Genomic DNA, 20,972 nt, shown 5'->3' on the forward strand with positions numbered 1-20,972 from the left:
GAGTGTGTGTGTGCGTGCAAAGGGGAGGGGAGCGCCAGAGGGAGAGGTAGAGAGGAAGCAGACTCCCCGCTGAGTGGTGACTCCTGGGGCTCCATCTCAGGACCCCGAGATCACAAGGACCTGAGCCGAAACCAAAAGTTGGACCCTCAGCCGACTGAGCCATTCACCCAGGAGCCCCCACACCTATTATTTCAAGTGGATCTTTATTCAGATCTGGGATCTGTTCAGATTCTCTGATTAGAGAATCTAAAAAGACATCTGATCCACTTTACATTTTCCTTTTTGGGAGACCAAGTCATTCTTTCATTCACTAATCTAAAAAAAAAAAAATCTCTTATGTCCCCTCATCTGTCTTAAAGTCTGGAGATACAAAGATGAAAAAGACATAGTGCCTGCCTTCCGACAGCTCAGAGTTTAGTGGGAGAGGCAAATAGAAACAGATGTTTATAAAAATGTTGTGGTTTTTTTTTAAGATTTTATTTATTTGTGTGTGAGAGAGAGAGAGCACGAGCGAGCACAGGCAGAGTGGCAGGCAGAGGCAGAGGGAGTAGCAGGCTTCCTGCCAAGCTAGGAGCCCGATGTGGGACTCGATCCCAGGATACTGGGATCATGACCTGAGCCGAAGGCAGCCGCTTAACCAACTGAGCCACCCAGGCGTCCCGAAACAGATGTTTATAAACCAATGCGTTAGGCACAGTGACAGAAACACGCGAGGGGAACGGGGTGGGGGGAAGGCCAGAGAGCCCTGCCCGGGAAAGAAGGGTAGGACAGGAAGGGTTCCTGGCAGCGAGACCTTCTGAGAGGAGTCTCAAAGCAGCAGGAGAAACAGGTAGGTGGCTGAGGAGCAGGACAGGAGGCATTTCTACCAGAGGAGGTCATGCGAGAAGGGCAGGGAACCGAGGACTGGCCCCATGAGCTTGTGGGAACAGATGTTCCACGTTATAGGAGCAGAGGTGCATCGGTGTTGGGTAGCATAAGCCCTAAGGTCGGCAGGGAGCACTACCCCCGGAGGCCGGGGCAGGATCCTGAGAATTAAGTCACTTCAGACACATTTATCTGCTCCTTGGCCATTGCTGGTTCCTTTCAAGAAAACTGAGCTCAGCTCTACACAACTCTATCAGGTGTTCACATTGTTCCTATGCTCTGGTGGGCCTCTGGATGCTTCTAGGCTGGGGAGTAAATCTTAAGCCACACAGTTGTTTTGTATTTAGGTAATAAACGTTTATGATGCCAAAACAAAACAAAAAACAACAAAAACTTTGGTCCAGCTGATATTTCATGTTATGTGGGAGGGAATTCTCCTTGGCCAACAAGTAAAAAAAAAAAAAAAAAAAAAAAGCTTCACCCAGACACTTTTTGCTTTTCCTGAAAGGGTTTATGTCCCAAGCAGCTGTTCTGTGTCACAATCTACAAGTGGAGAAAGGGTGAGTTCTTTTTTTCTTTCTCCAAAAAATAATACAGCAGTAATCCATTTCTGTCCCAGAGTTATTTCCTGAGATGAGAGCCCTTGAGAGCTCTGGCAACTCCCTCTTTTCGGCTTCCTCCCTGGGCGAAGGGCTTTTCCCCAAGGGAAGTGTCATTCATCTAACGCAGCCGCAGGAACACAGCCCCGAGCTGAATGAACCATATGTGGGGCCATAGGTTTCCTCCCTCGCTCTGTAGGCTGGAAAGAAAACACATATTTCCACCGAACCTCTCCCCAGGCTGTGTTGCTCTGAGGGGTGTTGTCTGGCTGGGATTGAAACTCCTGATGCCCTCGAGCTGGGCCCTTCCAAAAATCCTTTTTCTTACAAATACTTAAATAAAATAGGAATTCAGAAGAGGAAAGATCTTTGCCACTTGTGGGAGTATAGGGGTGATTCATATGGCCACAAGGTCACACCTCACGCACGCTGCGATCTTCCACGATTTCCCATTCCCCACACCTAGTAGGACTGACCGCTTATTTCTTTCTAGATTGTTGATAAACTGCTCATCACCTTGTATTATAGTCCCATGTAAGTCTGTCTTCGCCACGGCCTGGAGATAGAGACTGTCTTTCTCAGCTTCATTCTGAGTCGGAGAGAATGTAAGGTCCATGAGGTCGGGGATCTTTGTTTACCAGGTGGGTCATAACTGCGCCTGTCACACAGCAGACACGTAGTAACGATTTACTGAATGGGTAAACAAGTTTCTAACAAAGGACACCTTCACTGTGCTTGTTGTATGAACGATTGAGGTCTGTGATGACTCAGGGGGTCCATGGGACTTTTTGGGAGGACCTCGGAGGGCCGAATGGCTGGCACAAACAGTGCTCCCATACCTGACAGGTCCCAAAGGTATAGGTTGTCCTGCAGGGCTCTGGAGGGAAAGCCAGTTGTACCCTAGGGAATCTGATCCTGGTTAATCTGTTCTCAGGATGACACATTCTGTGTTGCTGAGTTGTAAGTTTCATCCGTGAGTAGATCAAAAACTTTCAAGTGGGGATGTGTAGATTGATGACGATTCATTAGAATTTTTGCATTCGATTTCAAGATTAAAGGTAAGGAATGCTTTGGTAGGAAGGGAATGTTGAACTCATTGAGACTATCTTCACAGTATATGGTCAGGATCAGTCCTTGCTGACCTGTGTTGTATATACCTTATTCATATGTCATGCTCGGTCTGATTCAAGATAGCTCCTCATTGTTTTGAGAAACAGGCGATATTAACTGGATATTAACTGGATTTTTAACAATGCCCTTGGACTTGCATACTTTGGTCTTTGTCTCCTCTTAAGCTTCACCACCGGGAATTGTTAAGGGACCATTTTGCTGCAACGGAGATCAATTCCCCCTAAAAAACAAGGGAATAGCATCTTGATTAACATAGCCTAGTTACCCTTAGTTATTTTATTTATTTATTTATGAAAGATTTTTATTTATTTATTTGACACAGAGAGATCACAAGTAGCCAGAGAGGCAGGCAGAGAGAGAGAGAGAGGGAAGCAGGCTGCCTGCTGAACAAAGAGCCCGATGTGGGGTTTGATCCCAAGACCCTGGGATCATGACCTGAGCCGAAGGCAGAGGCTTTAACCCACTGAGCCAGCCAGGTGCCCCTTAGTTATTTTATTTTTAAAAATTAATATTATTTTGTCTGCATCTATTTTTGGAGAAATGCATCATAAGGAAAGTAAAGGGTTAGTTAAAAACAAGAAGCACAAGTTCTGGGCTAAGGTATGTCTTTCGACGATTTTTAATTTACTGATCTCAAGCACGCAATATTAGCCTCTCTGTAATTGTAGTCCTTAGTCGGTATAATTTTCTGTTGCTGAGCCGGTTTAACTATATCGTTTAAATACATTTCATAGGAAGGAAGATAGGCTCATTGGCTGTCAACTGAACGAAGACAGTGAACCAAAACCACAAACTGAACATAGGACATATAATACTCTTTTTTTTTTTCCTTGAAAGTGCCGGTGGCTTTACATATTAGCAAGAATAAAGGAAAAGACAAGTACAATCCGGAAACAGTCAAGTTAAAACAAAAATGTTACTTTAAAAAAAATAAGGTTTTTATTGATTTGAGAGAGAGACAGCGAGCACGGTCCTACGAGAGCACGAGTGGGGGGAGGGGCAGAGGAGAGAAGCAGACCCCCCACTGAGCAGGGAGCCTGAGCTGGGGCTAGATCCAGGACCCTGGGATCATGATCTGAGCTGAAGGCAGATGTTTAACCAACTGAGCCACCCAGGCACCCCTAAAACGTCACTTCCTAACCGTAGGAATTTAGCCTTCAAATGCTGTGCCTAGGAACTAAATCTTCTAAATCACTTGGGAAAGACTTTTTTTTCAATATATAATATTGAGTTGATTAAAGTGTGTGAACTAATATACTTTAGGAAACATTTAGATTAACAAAAATGTTTGATACATAAATGATTTTCCTGATGACTGACAACCAGCTGGAAAATCCCTTCAGCCAGAACATTCCTCAAGCGTTCTCAACAGTCGGATTTTTGGTGTAGAGAACAGCTCTGGTCAAGAATTATTTCATAGTGTTTTTCCTTTTGTTCCAGATGAATCATGTTCCATCCCTTGTTCAGGGCTTCTCTCTGTTTATCTGTGTCTTGGGGTCCTGGTGGATGTGTCTCTCCAGTCGGGCTTTTCCGTCCTTCTTCCCTTCAGGCCTTTCTTTTTTTACTCTTTTATCCAATTTATGCCGCACCTGTGTGCTGAGTGCACCTGCTATGTGCCAGGCCTGGTTGGGGTGGAGGGAGGGTGATGGATGGGGATGTTACTAAAAATGACACGTAAGACCTGGTTCTTGTCCAGAAACCCTGCAAAAGGGTCTTTTTGTAGATGTTTTCCTGCTTCTTGACTGCGGCTCACAGAGGCTAGGCACTATCCCTGCTACTTTGCAGTCAAGAGACTGGCTCTGTCTGGGGTCTGCCCATTCTCTATGTGCCCGTGATCCGTCACTTTATCTTTCTGATTTCTCATTTCCTTCTCTGCAGCATGAAGAGGTGAGCTCTAGGGGTGCCTGGGTGGCTCAGTCGGTTAAGTGTCTGACTCTTGATTTCGGCTCAGGTCACAATCTCAGGGTTGTGAGATCGGGTCCCATGTAAGTCTCCACGTGGAGCCTGCTTAAGATTCTCTCTGTCTCCCCCTCTCCTACCCCTCCTCCCCTCTTCAAAAGAAATATTGAAAAAAAGAAGAGGTGACCTCTATGGTTTCTAGGAGACACCCAGTTCTAAGACTCGAACCCTCTGGTTTCTAGTGCACACATTTGTGCAACCAGTGGCTCAGTGAAGGCTTTCTCCCACGCAGGTGCTGAAAGTGACCATGAGCTATTTTGTGGATTCTGCAGCCAGTGGCCCTGCCCCTTACTCAGCAACACGTCCTGCGATGGCGGTAAGTGGGGTCTGCTCCCTGCTCTCCCCTTGCCCACCCTGCCTCTCCTGGCTTCCCCTTGCTTCCAGCGTCCTGACCTCTCTTGGACAGAGAAGCCGGGACCCGACTCCAGATTTGGAATCAGCCTTGAATCTCTTGGAGGAGCTAAATTGTGAGATTATCTGTGTTTTTATCAGCACGTAAAATAAAAATCCAAGACTGATGGATTTGCTGAGAAAGGTTTTTTAGTGTGTTTGAGTTTCAGAGAAAATGACTCAAGCACGATTAATGGTTAAAGGCTGGTGATTTTCCACTGCTCAGTTCACTTGGTGAAAATTTTTCACATATTGATATACCTTGGGTTTAACATGGTTAAACTTATTTTGGACCTCATACATGAAAGCTAAATATCACAAGCCTTCTGATCACAGAATTTAAAACTGAGAAATGTAACAGTAAGTTTATAGAAAAATGTTATAAATCCCAGAATGAGAGAAGTAAAAGGAACTTTAAAAATAGGAGTAAAGTTTCTTGACCTCAGGGAAAAAACCCTCACCCAAGCAGTGCGTTGATCAGTAGAAGCATTTCTTATAAATTGATTGTGTGAGCGATCCCATGATGCTATCATCGATCAACTGCAATGTTGAAAGAACCTTTAATACTAGCTGATATATTATTGACTATTCATTCCAAATTCTGTATGTTTTCATATGAAGAAAGCCAATATAAACGTTGAACTTTTTTAGCTTACTCTGGAAATTGACAGATAAGCTTAATGCTAGATCTTCCCTGTACATTTATGGCTCTAAGGAGACACCAAGGGACCAGAGCTCTTTTCTGACTCTGGTCTTGGACCGTCTTGCCTGAGGATCTGCAGAATTTCTAACGCGGGTACCCTCACTGTAATTGTATTTTGAAAGATTTGATGTATTCACAAGTTATTTTCCATATCGTTGAAAAAATAATTGCTCAAAAGCTATTCTGTGTTCAAGGAGTGATTATCACTGCTTTCTTCAGTGACTATTCTGAAATACCTGTTTTTTTTTTTTCCTGTTTTAAGTGGCTGCTGCATTTGTATAACCCCTGTTCACTTTTCTAAAAAAATTAGAATCAGGAAAAAGTTTAGAGTAACACCAGAAATACGTTTAGAAACACACACACAAACACACACACACACAAGTCCTGACCAGCCGTCACTCAGTTTTGCTCCGTAGAAATCGCTCAGAGTCTTGCACTTGCTGGTCACAGAAGGGACTGGAAAAGTTGTCAGGGAAAGGCTCCTCCTCCTGCTTCTCACACAGAGGTTATCATCTGAGGTCAGCACAAATTACACTAAATAGTTCTTAAAGATGATATTGAAGAGATTTGTTAAAACAAATAAAGGGTTTTGGGATTTCAGGGCAAAATATGTCATTGGCTTGGAAGAATAGATTTAAAAACCAGCCTATGTTAATTATCTTTGCCAGTATGGTAATCAAAGTAAACAAGACAATAACTTCTGCAAAAAAGCAATGCCATGCAAATTTGTATGCATTGTATTTTAGACACCGAAATACCTGGTATTACAAGTATGCAAACTACAGGTATAGTATTAAATTAACCTTGGCAGGGTGTCTGGAAATTGTATGAAATTAGAAAACCAAAACCCAGCTCTGGGTACATATTTTCAACAAACGACCCCACCCCTAACTGAATTCACTGGCTAGTTTTAATGCATTTTAAATGGTCTCCACTGGTTGCAAAGCAAAGGACTCATTTGCTCCCAGCCCCAACAGCCATATCTGAAAAGCATTATCAACCTGTGGGATCCTTCTCGCTGCGAATTTCAGAGTTGCTTGGGTAAAAGCAGAAGGTTGCCTAAGAACTGTTAACTACTGCTCCAGCACTTTCATGCCTAACTTCTCTCTGGGCCTCAGTTTCTCCATCACTGGGACTAGTTAGGCAACTTTTCAGAACCCTAATGCAAACAGGCAAGTCCTGTGACTCCTTCACCTTGGCGCTCTCCCTAATACAGATGAATGCATGAATAAACAAACAAATAAATAAAATGTATTGGTACAAACTCAGGTTCAATCAACCAGCCCCCACAGAGAACCTCCAACCCTAGCCAGCACCATAAGAAACAAAGAATCTGTAAATTGTCTGCAGACTCTAACCTTGGGACACTGGCATTAGCGAAACTGACAGACCTCACACCCTCGATCCCAATCGAAGATTTCGGGGAGGAGTGAGCACAGCTTCATTAACTTTCCCAGACAAGAAAGTCAAAGCTGCAGACACCGGGGCCTGCTCAGTTCTGTTGGAGCCACTCTATCTAGAGGTCAACCCATGGTACTTAATCCAATAATCCGCATCCTCCTGCCTGGTGCCCTGGGCTCCAGTCTGGTTAGGCCAGGCGGGGAAGAAAAGAAACTCTGTCTTGGGTGTGGGAACTTGAGGGTGGAAGGAAAACGGTAAAGCAGTGGGCTTTTAATGGGGCTGATTGCGCACCCAAGGGATAGTTGGTGATATTTTTAATTGTTAAAAGCAGACAGCAGCATCCCCTGGCATTTAGAGAGCAGAGGCCGGGGATGTCGCCAGCCATCCCGCAATACACACGATACAGTGTCCCCACAGCAAAGGGTTATTCGGCTCCACATGTCAGTAGCAGTGAGGCTTACGAGTCCTGGTGGCAGTAGCCCCGGGATCGGGTTTGAAGGTAGGATGGTCCTCCATGTACAGACTGGTCTCAGCGGCTCTTGGCAACGTGTAAATTACTACTTCAGAAAGGGAAACCTTACAAAAGAAAAACAAGTGAGAATATATTCATGTTATGAGGGGTTCTGCTTCGGCTGATGTTTTCAGTCTAAAGTTTGGTTCCATCTAGAGCAGGATACGAATATTTTCTAGTCCCTGAAGATGGCTAATTCTCTGATTGCTCATTCATAAATTAGAGGTAGCATCAGCATGACTTGGTCATTTGGGGTACCAGAAGAAGGCTTAAAATCATCATAAGCAACAGTTACAAACTCCACGGTCAAGTAACAGCCTTCTTACACAAAACTCACATTATCTGCCTCAGGGTCAGCTTGTCAAAGTCAGGATGCGTGCTTTCCTCCTTGTAAGGTCAGTCCTCCGGGGGACGATGGCCATGAATAAAGTGGCGTCATAGCCGGGAGGTCGAGCAACAACGCTTTGGGGAGTTGTCTGGCCATTGTGTGGGAGGGGGTGACGTTTTTCAGGTACGAATATGGGTTGTGTGTCAGGGACCCTTTCATCCAACGGGAGGAAGTGCTCCTTCCTGTTATGCTACCTCAGCAAGCCCATGGTGAGCCCTGGAAGTCCCCAGCAGCGCTGGTCCCTTCATCCCCTCATGCGTCATCCTCTCCTCCGTGCCACCGAGGCTGTGGAGCTGGGGGAGGGCAGGAATGGGAGGGATGGGCCACTCCTGGTTTTGACCAAACATGTCCCAGTCCTTGGCCACCTTGAAAGCAAGGAGGATGTGTGGAGGAGGTCCCCCCGGGATTAATGACCCCTGGGCCATGCAAACTTTAGGAAGCACCTTGAACTGTTCAGAGGAAAGGACTAGCACCGCCCACTCACCTCCTCTCAGAGCTCAGGCCTTTGGGGATAGAGTAATATGCTGGGGCAAGAGTGACTATGTTGGTCCCAAATGCCAAAATTTCCTAGGATAAGGCTCTGGGTTTAGGCAACATCCCATGTTCCCTGAGATGGAGTAAAGGCATGAAAAACTTGACATTCTTCCACTTTCTGGATCAAATGTTCTTCTCTTATAAATATGGTCACTATGAAAGAAGCATTTCAGAAACTGTCCAACAAAAGCCCTTTTTTTTTTTTTTTTGGCTTGTGACTTTATTATATGAATGGATGAATGGGATCATACTCTCTAGACACTTAATGGCTATAATCATATAGAATAACATGCTATGAGGTCAGGGCTATTTCAGACATAGGATCACTGAGTAATTTGGGTGATGCTCGTATGCGGGAGAGCACATCGAGTATCAGCTTTCCGGGGGGCCGAGGAAGGCTGCCCAACACTGGCTGGTTTCAGGCATTGCCCTTTGTCCTTCCTGTCCTTTTCCAGTGGAACTCGGTGGGCTGGCAGCCCTTCCGAATCTCCAGTGTGGTGCCCGCCAAAGGGGTAGCGTGGCCATGGGCCTTAGCTAAGTGCATTTGCAAAAATAAGCTCCACACCACACCCTCAGGCACAGTTGGCCAACACAGAGACCTTTGAGATTGGATCTTGCCAACCACTCTGTGGTTTGAGCAAATCCTCTTTTGTACATGTTCTTTCTTCCTTCTGTCATCGAGTGATTGATCAATTGATATTTTTTTTTTTGGATACATAACTCTGGTTCTACCTTCTGACACTCTGGGGAGGCAGGAGGGAGACCCACTTTGTTCTTGCCTCTTTTACATGAGATGGGAGACAGCCTGCAGTGGCAGCTGTGGAATGCAGCCCATCCAATTATAAAGGAAAGGATTTTGGAGTCAGAGATGTGGGTTCAATTCTGGTCTCTTACTTTTTAGCCATGTGACCTTGGACAAATTACTTAACCTCTCTGAACTTCAGTGTCCTCCTCTGTGTGAGAGGCGGAGTATAATTTTGCATGTAAGACCATCATGATGGTTCAATGAGAAAATACTTGTTGAGTGCCTCCCCCAGATATGACCTCAGCTAATTCTCTATCCCTTATGCTCACTGTCTCTTCTGTGCTCTTCTCTGGACTTCTTGATCACGTTGGATGGGAACATGGAGGTGGGGGGAGTGGAGATGATTCCACTTGCCCATCCGAGGGTGGTGCCCGAGCAAGATGGGGGCTACTGGGGTGAAGATGGAGACATTCTGATTGTGCAACCTCCTTGCTTCATCACTACCCTGCACCAGAAACAGCTCCCTCGCCACCAGATCAAAGTTCCCTTGTAATGGGCTGGTGGTTTACAACCCCATTGTGTAAACAGACCTGGTTCTCTTATCTTGAGTAATTGCAGTTTAATTGGGCCTCCTTGGGAAGCAATTCCCTTGTTACCCAGGGCTGTTTGCACACTCTTCACCTCCAGCCCACATGCCTTAGGATTCCAGCCTTGGAGTGGTCACCGGGGAGTCCGCGGTGTCCCTGCTGCCCTGGGGAAGGGCTCGTGATTGTTGCTGTAAAGCCTAGCACAGAACCTTCTTTCTTCCTCTGTGTGAATCCTGGAGAACAATAGATAAAGCATTTGGGATTAGAGAAGTATAAAGACACAAAAGAAATTTGGAATATAAGGGAACACTGGACTTTTTTTTTTTTTTTCCTTGTTACTTGTCATGGTGATGGCTTTACCCCTGGAGAGATTGCTGGAACATGATGCTTAGGGAAATTATTTACATCCATCACTCTTTGTGCTGTGAAACAGTGATCGTGTATACTTCTCCAGCGTCTTGAAAAGGGGGGTTTTTCTAAGATACTGGGTTCAGGCGGCACCACCTAGAGAAACAACCTACAGGCCATCTCCCAATATCAGGAACTTAAGGTCCTCAGAGATTAGGTAAGTTGCCTGAGTTTACAGAGCTGGTGGGAAGCGGCATGCGACCCAGATCTCCTGACTCCTGTCTAAGGACACTCCTTAAACTACCAAATTTATCCTCACTTTTTAGATACATGATAACGTCAAAGCACTTACAATAGACTTTCATTCACGCATCTAGCTGCCTTATTTATGATGAGGTGATCTTCCTGGATTTAGGAAAAACCCAGACTGCATTTTGTAGAGCACTCAGCAAATTGGAATTACTTCTGGGTCCGGTAGCCTGGGTGACTTTTTCCACCTAGGAGCCCTGGGCCCGGACGGAGGCTCTGAGTCATCTGGCCCTCTACCTCTGCCCTGTGGGGTGCCCAAAGCTGTCACCTCTGCAGTCACTGGGAGGTGGTAGGCTTCACGCTAAGGGAGTAGATAGAAGCAGACAAGGAACACGTATCTCCCTGCAGATCTCCCAGCAGGAAAGTGTCAAGGCCAGGCGGGTGCTTAGGCTGGTGGCAAGGTCAGTGACCCTGGAGCTTCAGCTGGGGTCACCAAAGGCTGGCTGTGGGTGGAGGCCGCTGTGGTCTCCATCTGCCACAAGGCACCTCAGCTGTGGTCGGTTCCAGAAGGATTTTGAGGAGCCCGTCTCTGCGGCACGGGTCCAGGCTCTGCGTTTCTCCCTCAGAAACCTGTAGGCGGTCAGGCCTGCCCTTTCACCGAGGCCCAAGCCCATCACTCTTATTGTTTTAAGAAGAATTTCCTGGCTTTGAGTCTAAAATTAAACTGCCCTTTGAGAGTTTCCTCTTTTGTCTGTTCCTGCTTCTCCCGTGGCGGCCACACCCTCCCCTCCCTCCTCCTGCTCGACGGCAGTGCTGAGGAAAGCTGAACCCAAGCTCAGGAGTATTTCTGCTCGCCTCCTTCCCCTCTGCCTCTCCAGGGAGTGGGACACACGTGCCCTCCTGAAGCAGATGGGCCTCCGTGTCCTCCTGAAGCCCTGACGTGGCTGGCCCCAAACTTCCCCCTCAGCATTGCTCCAAGAGTTTCTTCACGACATGTTGGGGGCTGAGTGAAAGAGGCATCTTGTTAAGTATCCTCTGAGGATGAGGAAGCCCAGACTAGGTTAGAGCCTGTGGAGTTCGGCCCCATGTGGAAGGCCCACTGCGTGCAATGGGAAGAAAGGGTTGAAGCTGAGAGACCGTCTTTTGGTTGCCCTGACTTTTCCTGAGCATCGATGAGGCAGGAGGCCCGGGAGCTATTCGGTAGACAGGTGCTTCCGAAGCTTCACAGTTCTCTGCGGAGAAACGGGGGACATGGGGTCCAAGCAGTGTTTGAGCATGGGCTTAGGAAAGAATTAGAAAAATATGCAGGTGTTCCTAAATTTAAAGGGGGCCCTTGTATGTCATGAATCCAAACTACGTATGACTAGGACAACTCTTGGTTCTAGAGGGTCCTCCACCCATGAAAGCTGTGGGTCACAGGTTGGGAGAAAGAATGTGGATCGAGCCGCAGAAGAAGTCACTGGACTTGGAGAGGCGCCTGGAGATCACTGAGGCTGGCCTGATCAGGAAACAAAATCTAGAGGTTAAGGGACAAGCTGGAGGTGACGCAGCTCCTTAGGGGCAGGGCAGGATGTGAGTCCGGACTCCCTGATTCCCCGTCTTCTGTCTTCTGTCTTCCTACTAGAGTGTGGGGATATCTACGCCATTTCCGGAAAAATGGCTGTTCCCGCAGAGGCACACATCCAGTGCTAATTCATCTTCGCCCCTGGGTGTAACACGTTTGTTTTGTTGTTGTTGTTGTTTAAACAGCAGCATCTAGAAATAGTTATTGTGTCTCATATACTCATGACCCTGGATTCTGAAGTTGACCAAAGAAAAGCCAGATTTGCTCCACAGAGTTTGTGCGCTGAGTCATTAGTAGGCAAACACGGGGACATTTACGGTTGCTTGGCTAAAGGTGGACATAAACTTGAAGAACAGATCATGCATAATCTTGCGGACTCAAGCATGGGTTTGTGATGTAGTGTTGTGAAAATATTCCCCTATTCCCTCTTTTCCAAAATTTTGGGGCAGGGACAAGGCAGACGATGAGCAAAAGATTTGGCAGAAGATGCTCCTGAAGAGACAGCAGCAGGGGGTCGTGGGTTGGGAGGAAGATAGAGTCCCTGACTCTGAAGTTTGGGGGGTGGAGCTAGGTAGAGGTAATAAAGTAGAGGAGACCTTGACTGGAGGGCGAATGGATGAGGGCATATGTGGTCCTAGTCATTAGAGTGGGCTCACCTTCAAAGCAGAGCAGGGATAGGGTGTGCCCATGATTCCAGTAGCTTCCAGATTTCTGGGCTTTGTTTTATTTGTTTCCAGTGTCATAAAGGTGAAACATGTGGGCTTGGGCTGTGTCCTCTGACAGCCCCCAAAGGGTTAGGGAGAAGAGTGCCCTTCCCTTGGCACTTTGCCACCATGTGTGGGACAGAGCAGGGCAAAACGTGCACTTAGGGGAGGGGATCTAATCGCTCCAAGGCCCTGTGGCTACCATCCTTCCCTTGGTGGCCACTGGGCAACCACCCGAGGTTCCGAAGCTCTGCATTTGGCTTCCACAACTCTGTAGGCTTTCTTGTTTTTCTTCCTCTGTCTTCAGCCAGCCACTGTTGGTTGTTTCTTCCCCTTTCATCTCTTGTAACTGTAGGCAACTTTACAGACCCATTTTTTTTTTACACTGACCCATTTTTTTATCTTTTTTTCCATTTTGTTTGAACTGCCATTTTTCTTACTTTATACTCTCACCGGGTGCTCCATGTTTCCAGATCTAACTGCACCCTTTCTTGTCCTCTTCTATCCTGTATCCACCTTCAGGAACCCCTGCCCTACCAACCTGCCATCACTCCATCTAAACATAACTGAGGGTGAAATTCTCTTCCTCTCTCCTTTCTTATGTATTACACTCACCTTTGTCTCACCTTACACTCACCTATCAGTCAGAAATCTTGTTGATTCTTCCTTTGAAACATACTTACATTTCTTGTTTCCTCTTTACCTCTACATTCATGACCTTGATCTAACTCTGCCCTCATACCTGGACTGCTGCTTAGCACCACAACCAGGAGGATGCCCCTGGAACACTCATGTGGGGGTAATACATAATGGGTGCCCCAGCCCTCAGGAATCAAGCTAAATGATATCTTAATGCAAAATTTTCAGAAGTCAAAATTAATGCAAAAATTATTTAAAAAAATAAAAATTTTAAATAAAGTTAGGGTTAGTAATACTGATTTTTTTCCCCCTCTTTACCTTAGTCTCCTGTATGGCTCTGTGAGGCACTCCAGTGCCTACGTCCACTTCCTTATCTCCTCCTCTTGCCCAACCCATCCTACTTGGCACCATCAAAGGAGTCTTCTAGAACATATTGATTCACCATATCACTACCTCTAATGCAGACACCAAAGCCTTTCTCCTGGAGCCAAATTCCTGTCCGGTATTTACAGCGCTCAACATCGTGATCTTGTCCTGTCCTTCCAGCTTTGCTTCTTACTCATTGACCTCCATGGCAAGAGTCCACATTGTCCAAGAGCATAACTTTCCCTCAAGCTTCTCACCACCAAACGACACAGTCTATAGCTCTCTAGATAACCTATCTGAATCTTTCTTATTCTTCCTTTGATAGTATTACATGTTCCTTTTCACCTTAAGGTGTGTGATCATCTTTTTTTTTTTTTTTCCTCTCTCTAGGCTCTTCACTACATGTTCTAGGCTAAATCTTACCCAGCCTTTGGGTTACATTAATTTGCTTCCTCCAGGAAGTATTACCTGCTATCATGCCCCTCCCCCTACACGTTGGGACTTAACCCTGTCCCATCTCCTTGCTGTAATGTCCTGTTTACTTGTCTGAATGTTCCTAAGGGTGACCTAAGGGTCATTTCTTGTTCATATTATGTTCTTTGCATCGAACATGATTCTCGGCATAGACTAGGTGTACTGATATAAATTTGCCCCATAAATATCCATTGCCATAATTTGCCTAGTACCTATCCTAAGACAGCAGTCACCCTTCTTGAGAAATCTGTATGAGGGCCACATAAGCTTCATGTTGGACAGGTAGAAGAAAAGACAGTCTGAAACCAAATAGACCTGGGTTTGAATGCTATCTTTATTATTTTATTAGCTGTGTGGCCTTTGGAAGTTTACTTGTCCTCTTTTTAAAAAAAGATTTTATTTATTTATTTATTTGAGAGAGACAGAGAGAGAAAGAGAGGGACAGGGGCAATCAGACTTCGTGCTGACCTCAGAGCTGACTGGGGACTTGATTCCAGGACCCTGGGATCATGACCTGAGCTGAAATCAAGTGTTGGACTCTGAACTAACTATGAGCCACCCAAGCACCACTACTTGTCGTCTTAAAACCTCAGTTTGTTCTGCATAATAGTGGTAGGAATAGTAATCTTGCATGAGTGTGGTGAGGATTAAATGTGACCATTTCTGCACAATGCTTAGCACACCAACTGGCATAGAGCAGGTGTGTGGTGTACGTTAGTTCCTTTCAAAAATCACCTGTGGCGTGAATGAGTGAGGACGGGTGGTTTCTTAAAACTGTGACAAGGACTGAAAATGTTGCTCGCATCTTATAAGTTCACCTCCAGTTGCAGCCAGGAAAGGACGGTGTCAACAAAGAGACTCAAACTTATTTTGGGTGGCGCTTTTTTAAAGCAACAGGGTGGGTGTTGTGCAGCCCAGATTTCTGACCTGTTAATAACCTGCCTCTTGCTCCTCAACGAAGACAGTTTCATAATGAATTGGAACCAGCTATGTGGTTCTTTTGAGTAAAAATGTCATTTTCATACTCTATGAAATAGGTATTAAGTCAGTTTGTGAAATGTCTAATAAACAGGCAGGTGTCTAGATAACAAGAGTCATGGTGCTTCCAGGAGCATCTGCTAGCAAAGACGTTTGTGGTTCATGGTAAGCTTAGTGCATTACCTCCTTCTCATTCTTAAGAGTAGGGTCCTCTGGCTCCCCTGAGGACGGCTAAAGAGAAAATAATGTCTTAAAATAAATCTCCATTTATAAAATAATATATGAACTATCCCTGACAAAAACCTGGTTTGAGGCAGGAGTGATTAAAAAAAAAAAAAAAAAAGCCACATAAATTCAGTCTGATGCTGAGCATGGTTGTTAATCAGAGGCTGGGAATTGACTCATCACACTGCTATGTTGTTGTCATTGCCTGTGTCTAGAACCTCTTGGCTTTATCCCTAACCCATAAAATACTCCTTCGGCCTTCCATCTCTCCCCTGCAGAATGCATGCAGATAATTTTCCTTCGACACTTCTTTGCACATTACATTTTGCCATCAGTGGCCTTTCCTTATCAGAGAAAGCTTAAACATGTAAACTTGAGAAAAATTTCTCCATCCCACCTTGCATCAAAAAGAATAAAATATTTAGGAATAGATTTAACCCAGGAGATGAAACACCTGTACTCTGAAAGCTGTAAGACACTGATGGAAGAAACTGAAGATGACAAAAACAAATGGAAAGACATACAATGCTCATGGATTGGAAGAATTAATATTGTTAAAATATTACCCAAAGCAATCTACAGATTCAGTGTAATCCCTATCAAAATACCAGTAACATTTTCCATATTACTAAAACAAATGATCCTGAAATTTGTATGAAACAACAAAAGACTTTGAGTAGCCAAAGTAATCCTGAGAAAGAAGAAAGCTGGAGGTATCACAATCCCAGATTTCAAGATATACTACAAAACTGTAGTAATCAAAACAGAACAGTACTCTCACAAAAATTGACTTATAGATCAGTGGAACAGGATAGAAAGCCCAGAAACAAGTCCACACTTATATGGTCAATTAATCTATAATGAAGGAGGCAAGAATGTTCAATGGGGGAAAAGACATTCTCTTCCCCAAATTCTGTTGGGAAAACTGGAAAGCTACATGCAAAAAAATGAAACTGGACCACTGTACTACACCATACCCAAAAATAAACTCAAAATGGATTAAAGACCTAAACATGAGACATGAAACCATAAAACTCTTAAAAGGAAACACAAGCAGTAATTTATCTGACATCGCCTTTAGCAATATTTCCTAGATATTTTCTAGATATCTCCTTTATATAATTATAATTCCCTTCCTTTGGGCAAGGGAAACAAAAGTAAAAATAAACTGTTGGGTCTACACTAAAATGAAAAGCTTTTGCACAGTGGGGGAAACCATTAACAAAACAAAAAGACAACCTGGCAAATCGGAAAAGATATTTGCAAATGGTAATCTGATAAAGGTTTAATATCCAAATATATAAAGAATTTATACAACTCAACACCAAAAAAAAAAAAAAATTCAAAATCTTCTGGGCAGAAGACATGAACAGACATTTCTCCAAAGAAGACTGCAGATAGCCCACAGACACATGAAAAGATGTTCAACGTCACTAATCACTAATCATCACAGAAATGCAAATCAAAATCACAATGAGATATTACCTTACACCTTTCAGAATGGCTAAAGTCAACAACATATGATACAACAAATGTTGGTGTGGATGAAGAAAATGAACTCTTGTGTACTGTGGTGGGAATGCAAATTACGCAGTCACTGTAGAAAACAGTATGGAGGTTCCTCAAAATAAAAATAGGATTACCATATGATTCAATAATTCCACTACTGGGTATTTACTTAAAGAAAACAAAAACACTAATTTGCAGAGACCTACACCTCTATGTTTATTGCAGCATTATTTGCTGTAGTCAAGATATGGAAGCAACCTATGGGTAGATGGGTCCATGGGTAGATGAAAGGACAAAGAAGATGTGAGATACACACACACACCCACCCACATACACACACCCACACCCATACCCACATACACACTCACACTGGAATATTGCTTAGCTTTAAAAACGAATGAAATCTTGCCTTTTCTGAACAACACAGATAGAGCTAGAGGGTATTATGCTAAGTGAAATAAGTCCGATGAAGACAAATACTATGGTTTCACTTACATTTGGAATCTAAAAAGAAAAAAAAAACGCAAATGAGCAAACAAACAAAAACAGACCCATAAATACAGAAAACAATCTGTTTTCTTGCAAGAAGAGAGGAGGTTTGGGGGGGTGGACGAATAAGATGAAGGGGATTAAGGGTACAAAATACCAGTTATAAAATAAATATGTCATAGAGATAAAAAGTTCAGCACAGGGAATATAATCAGTAATATTGTAATGACATTGTATGGTGGCAAATGGTGCCTATACTTCTCATGGGGAACATAGTGTAATATACAGAATTGTTGAACCACTGTGGTCTATACCCAAAACTTACATAACATTGTATGTCAACTATACTTAAGTAACAAATATATAAAAAAAGTAAATGATATAAAATGCAAAAACCAAGAAGTTCTCCTCAGGTTTTTAATACCCTTGCAGGGCCTATAACAAACTACCTGTACCTATCTACAAGGATTCTACTCCTACTATCTACTGCCATCTTCAAGGCTCTTACAAGGAGGGTTTAGGGAAACCATGCATACACTGTCCCAAAAGAACAGGGGCAGGCAACTTAGAATTCTCCTTTATATAATTTAGAATCAAAATTTTCTCACTTGAGACCTAATTCTTGCAACTCTGATCCTTGACATTGAATTTTGAGGAAGACTCTAGAGAAATATCAAAAGATGGGGATGGATATTGAGAGCACACAGGTAGTCTAGGAAATGTGTTTCAAACTGATTCAGTTGCAAAGGGCTGTTGAAGACCTACTTATCTTTGGGGATTCAAAAGTTGTTGCCTCGGAGGCTTGCAATATGAAAATACAATGTCCCTAAAATGGTTTTAACCAGAATTCAGGAAACATTTTCTGACTGAAGCTCTGGGGAGCATTAATTTCCCTAAATCTTTTGGTCTCAAACACAAATAGCTAGCAGCACACCATTGCTCCATGTATATTCTAGTGGTTCTCACCAGTGTCCAGTACCAGAAGCTAAGTATGGTAGCCTTTGTTACTCAATAACTCAAAGAGACTCCATTCAGTTCCGAGAATGTTATTATGTTCTTGGCACCTTTAGCCCAGTTAGAAGTCCAACAGCCCCAAAGTAAACTTCATCCAGCCCTACTTTGAATGATTTTATGAATATTATGGAAAACGTCATCTTATTTAATGCACACAAATGTCCTTCTATATTTTGGCTTTGATTGTCATTTTTCTCTGGGCCAATATACTCTCTTCTGTTATTTTTACTGAGCTTAAGTTAATGGACAGTTGCAAAACGGGGAAGAGAGAGTAGATAGGGAATGTTTGACTCTAATACCGCTGAGCTCTTATCCTGCAGCTCAGAGGTTCTCCAATAAGAGGCTCTTCCTGGGGGTTAGCAAGCTACCCTTCATGGATGAAAATACCATCTAAGTAGCTATATTTATTAGTTAGCCCTTTAATATCAGTAGACTTAACCACATCAAATTATAGCAGAGTTTGATTATCTTGACTGGTTTTTATGAAGGTAGAGAAACCATAAGAGAAGATCGAAAGAATAAAAAAGAAAGAAAAGAAAATAAAGGAAGGGCCAGTGTAGATTAGACTCCTCAGGAAATCTTTCTGTGAATCTGCTATCTCCTTTTGTGTCTTACTTTTTTTTTTTTTAAGATTTTATTTATTTATTTGAGAGACAGACAGATATAGTGCGAGAGAGCATGAGCAGGGAGGAGAGGGAGAAGCAGGTTCCCCACTGAGCTGGAAGCCTGATGTGGGGCTCAATCTCAGCACCCTGGGATCATGACCTGAGCTGAAGGCAGAGGCTTAATGACTGAGCCACCCAGGCGCTCCTTGTGTCTTGCTTTTTACCCCTCTTGCTCAATCCCAGGAATGTGAAGGGTCTGTTATATCAAAATAATATCTACCTTCTATTAGGCATCATGTAGACAATGTACACATACATTTCATATTTAATTTTGCTTTAAATATAATTTTCTTACACATATTTTACTTAATTCTTCCTATAATTGAGTAAACTGAGGTTTAGATAAAAGAATGGGCCCAGGCCTTCCCTTAGTAAGTGATAGAGGCAGGATGTGAATCCACGAAGATATCTAGCTTCAAAGAATAAGATCTCAAACACTGCATAACATGCTTCCCATGTGTGTTTAAGGAAGCACCTCTGCCTTCCTTAAAGCGTACTGGGTGGATGATATATTTTATGAATTTCACAAAATGCCTGAAAGAGTGGCACCAGTCCCCAAATGTTGCAAGAAACTGAAAATTTCTGTGTAGCCATCAATATCATTAAAACCCATGCACAATCGATTAACTGAAAAACGAGTGATTATTATTACATAGGCCCATATTTTGGTTTTCCTTTGGCGTCTGTCACCCACTGGTTCTATGAGATTAGAATGTTCTGTAAGAATATCCATTTATGGTGTTTTTACAGAGTAAGATCATAAAAAATTTCAAAAGCTGGGATTGTATAAAGATGACCGAGATTCTGCCTCCTGTTAATCAGGGGTCCTTATTTTAAAATTAGAAAAGGTGGTTGCCAAATGCTTGAAGAAATGGATGAAAATCATTGGATGTGCAGTCTAAGCAAAAAACCCTTCTCCTTCTCTCTGTATTTTTTTCAGGGGGGGGCGGGGGTTGGTTATGTGACCAGTGGTTGGTTCTCTTCTGCTATCTATCATCTATGGATGACTCCTAGCCACATGTGGTTGTATGATAAGATGTTATTCCATTTGGGCTAGAGTACAGAGATTTTCCTGTTAATATATTTTGTTACTTTTTCCCTTGTCACAGAGGCAAGCACCTATCAACTCCTATGAAGATCCTCGAATGGCCTGTGGCTTCCAGTCCAGTTATCACCCGCAAAGAGCTTACTACCCTTTCTGGAATGAGATGACCATTCAGGAAGTTCCCACTGGTCTGGAACACTGTGGCTCAGGTAGGAATGTGAACAAAGGCTCGGACCGCGCATAGAGTCGGAGGACAGTGGAAGGGTGATGTGGGCTTCATTCTCTGTAGCAAGAACAGCTGCCATGGCTTATGCTGGGACAAGATGCTATTGTTCTCGAACGGAAAGTCCCACGACTTCTCCATAATTCTGCGTTACTTTATTCTCCAGCGACAGGAAGATGAAACTGTAGGAATGAACCCAGGAGAGGTTGCTTCAGGTCTTCATTCTATAAATAGTTCTGTGCACCATGCATTTCCTGAGACTTACCCGTTTCGGCCTGGTTGTTGACAAAGGGTCTAGAAGTTCTGCAGTCGGAGAGTATGAGCCGGATAAATGGCCATTTTACAAAAGGGAATTTCTTTACTCATCTTTTTCTCCCCATTGTCCTCAACCTTTTGGCCTGTGCCCACTGGCATCTGGCTCCTTTTTCCTCTGCCCCCTCTCTTTCCCCAGCTCTCCCTCACAGACCTCCTTCCTCTCCTCCCAGCATTCCCCTCTCTCCCTGACTTGCTGGTCACCGTGCTGCCCCCTGGTGAACAGGAATGACATTCCTCCAGAGAGCTCTTCCCTGTGTCCCCCTCCCCCAAAGACCTGACAGGTTGAGAGTCCTCACCCCCATCCTGTTTTGCGGAAGTCACTGTGTATCTCACAAATTCCAGGAGTCCGCGTT

At 43.9% G+C, this 20,972-nt stretch overlaps 1 protein-coding gene across 1 annotated transcript in view; it reads left to right on the forward strand.

The window, feature by feature from the left end:
- Positions 1-4,800: 4,800 nt before the first annotated feature.
- LOC111154029 (ETS proto-oncogene 1, transcription factor) overlaps positions 4,801-20,972 on the forward strand; it is a 113,261-nt gene continuing 97,089 nt past the window's right edge. Inside the window, exons 1-2 of the mRNA XM_022513378.1 lie at positions 4,801-4,869; positions 20,146-20,290. Of these exons, the coding sequence (XP_022369086.1) occupies positions 4,801-4,869; positions 20,146-20,290 (214 nt within the window). The remainder of the gene's footprint in view (positions 4,870-20,145; positions 20,291-20,972) is intronic.

This window comes from Enhydra lutris, unplaced genomic scaffold, assembly GCF_002288905.1.
Source record: "Enhydra lutris kenyoni isolate GAN:26980312 unplaced genomic scaffold, ASM228890v2 scaffoldscaffold34, whole genome shotgun sequence".
Taxonomy (NCBI): domain Eukaryota; kingdom Metazoa; phylum Chordata; class Mammalia; order Carnivora; family Mustelidae; genus Enhydra; species Enhydra lutris.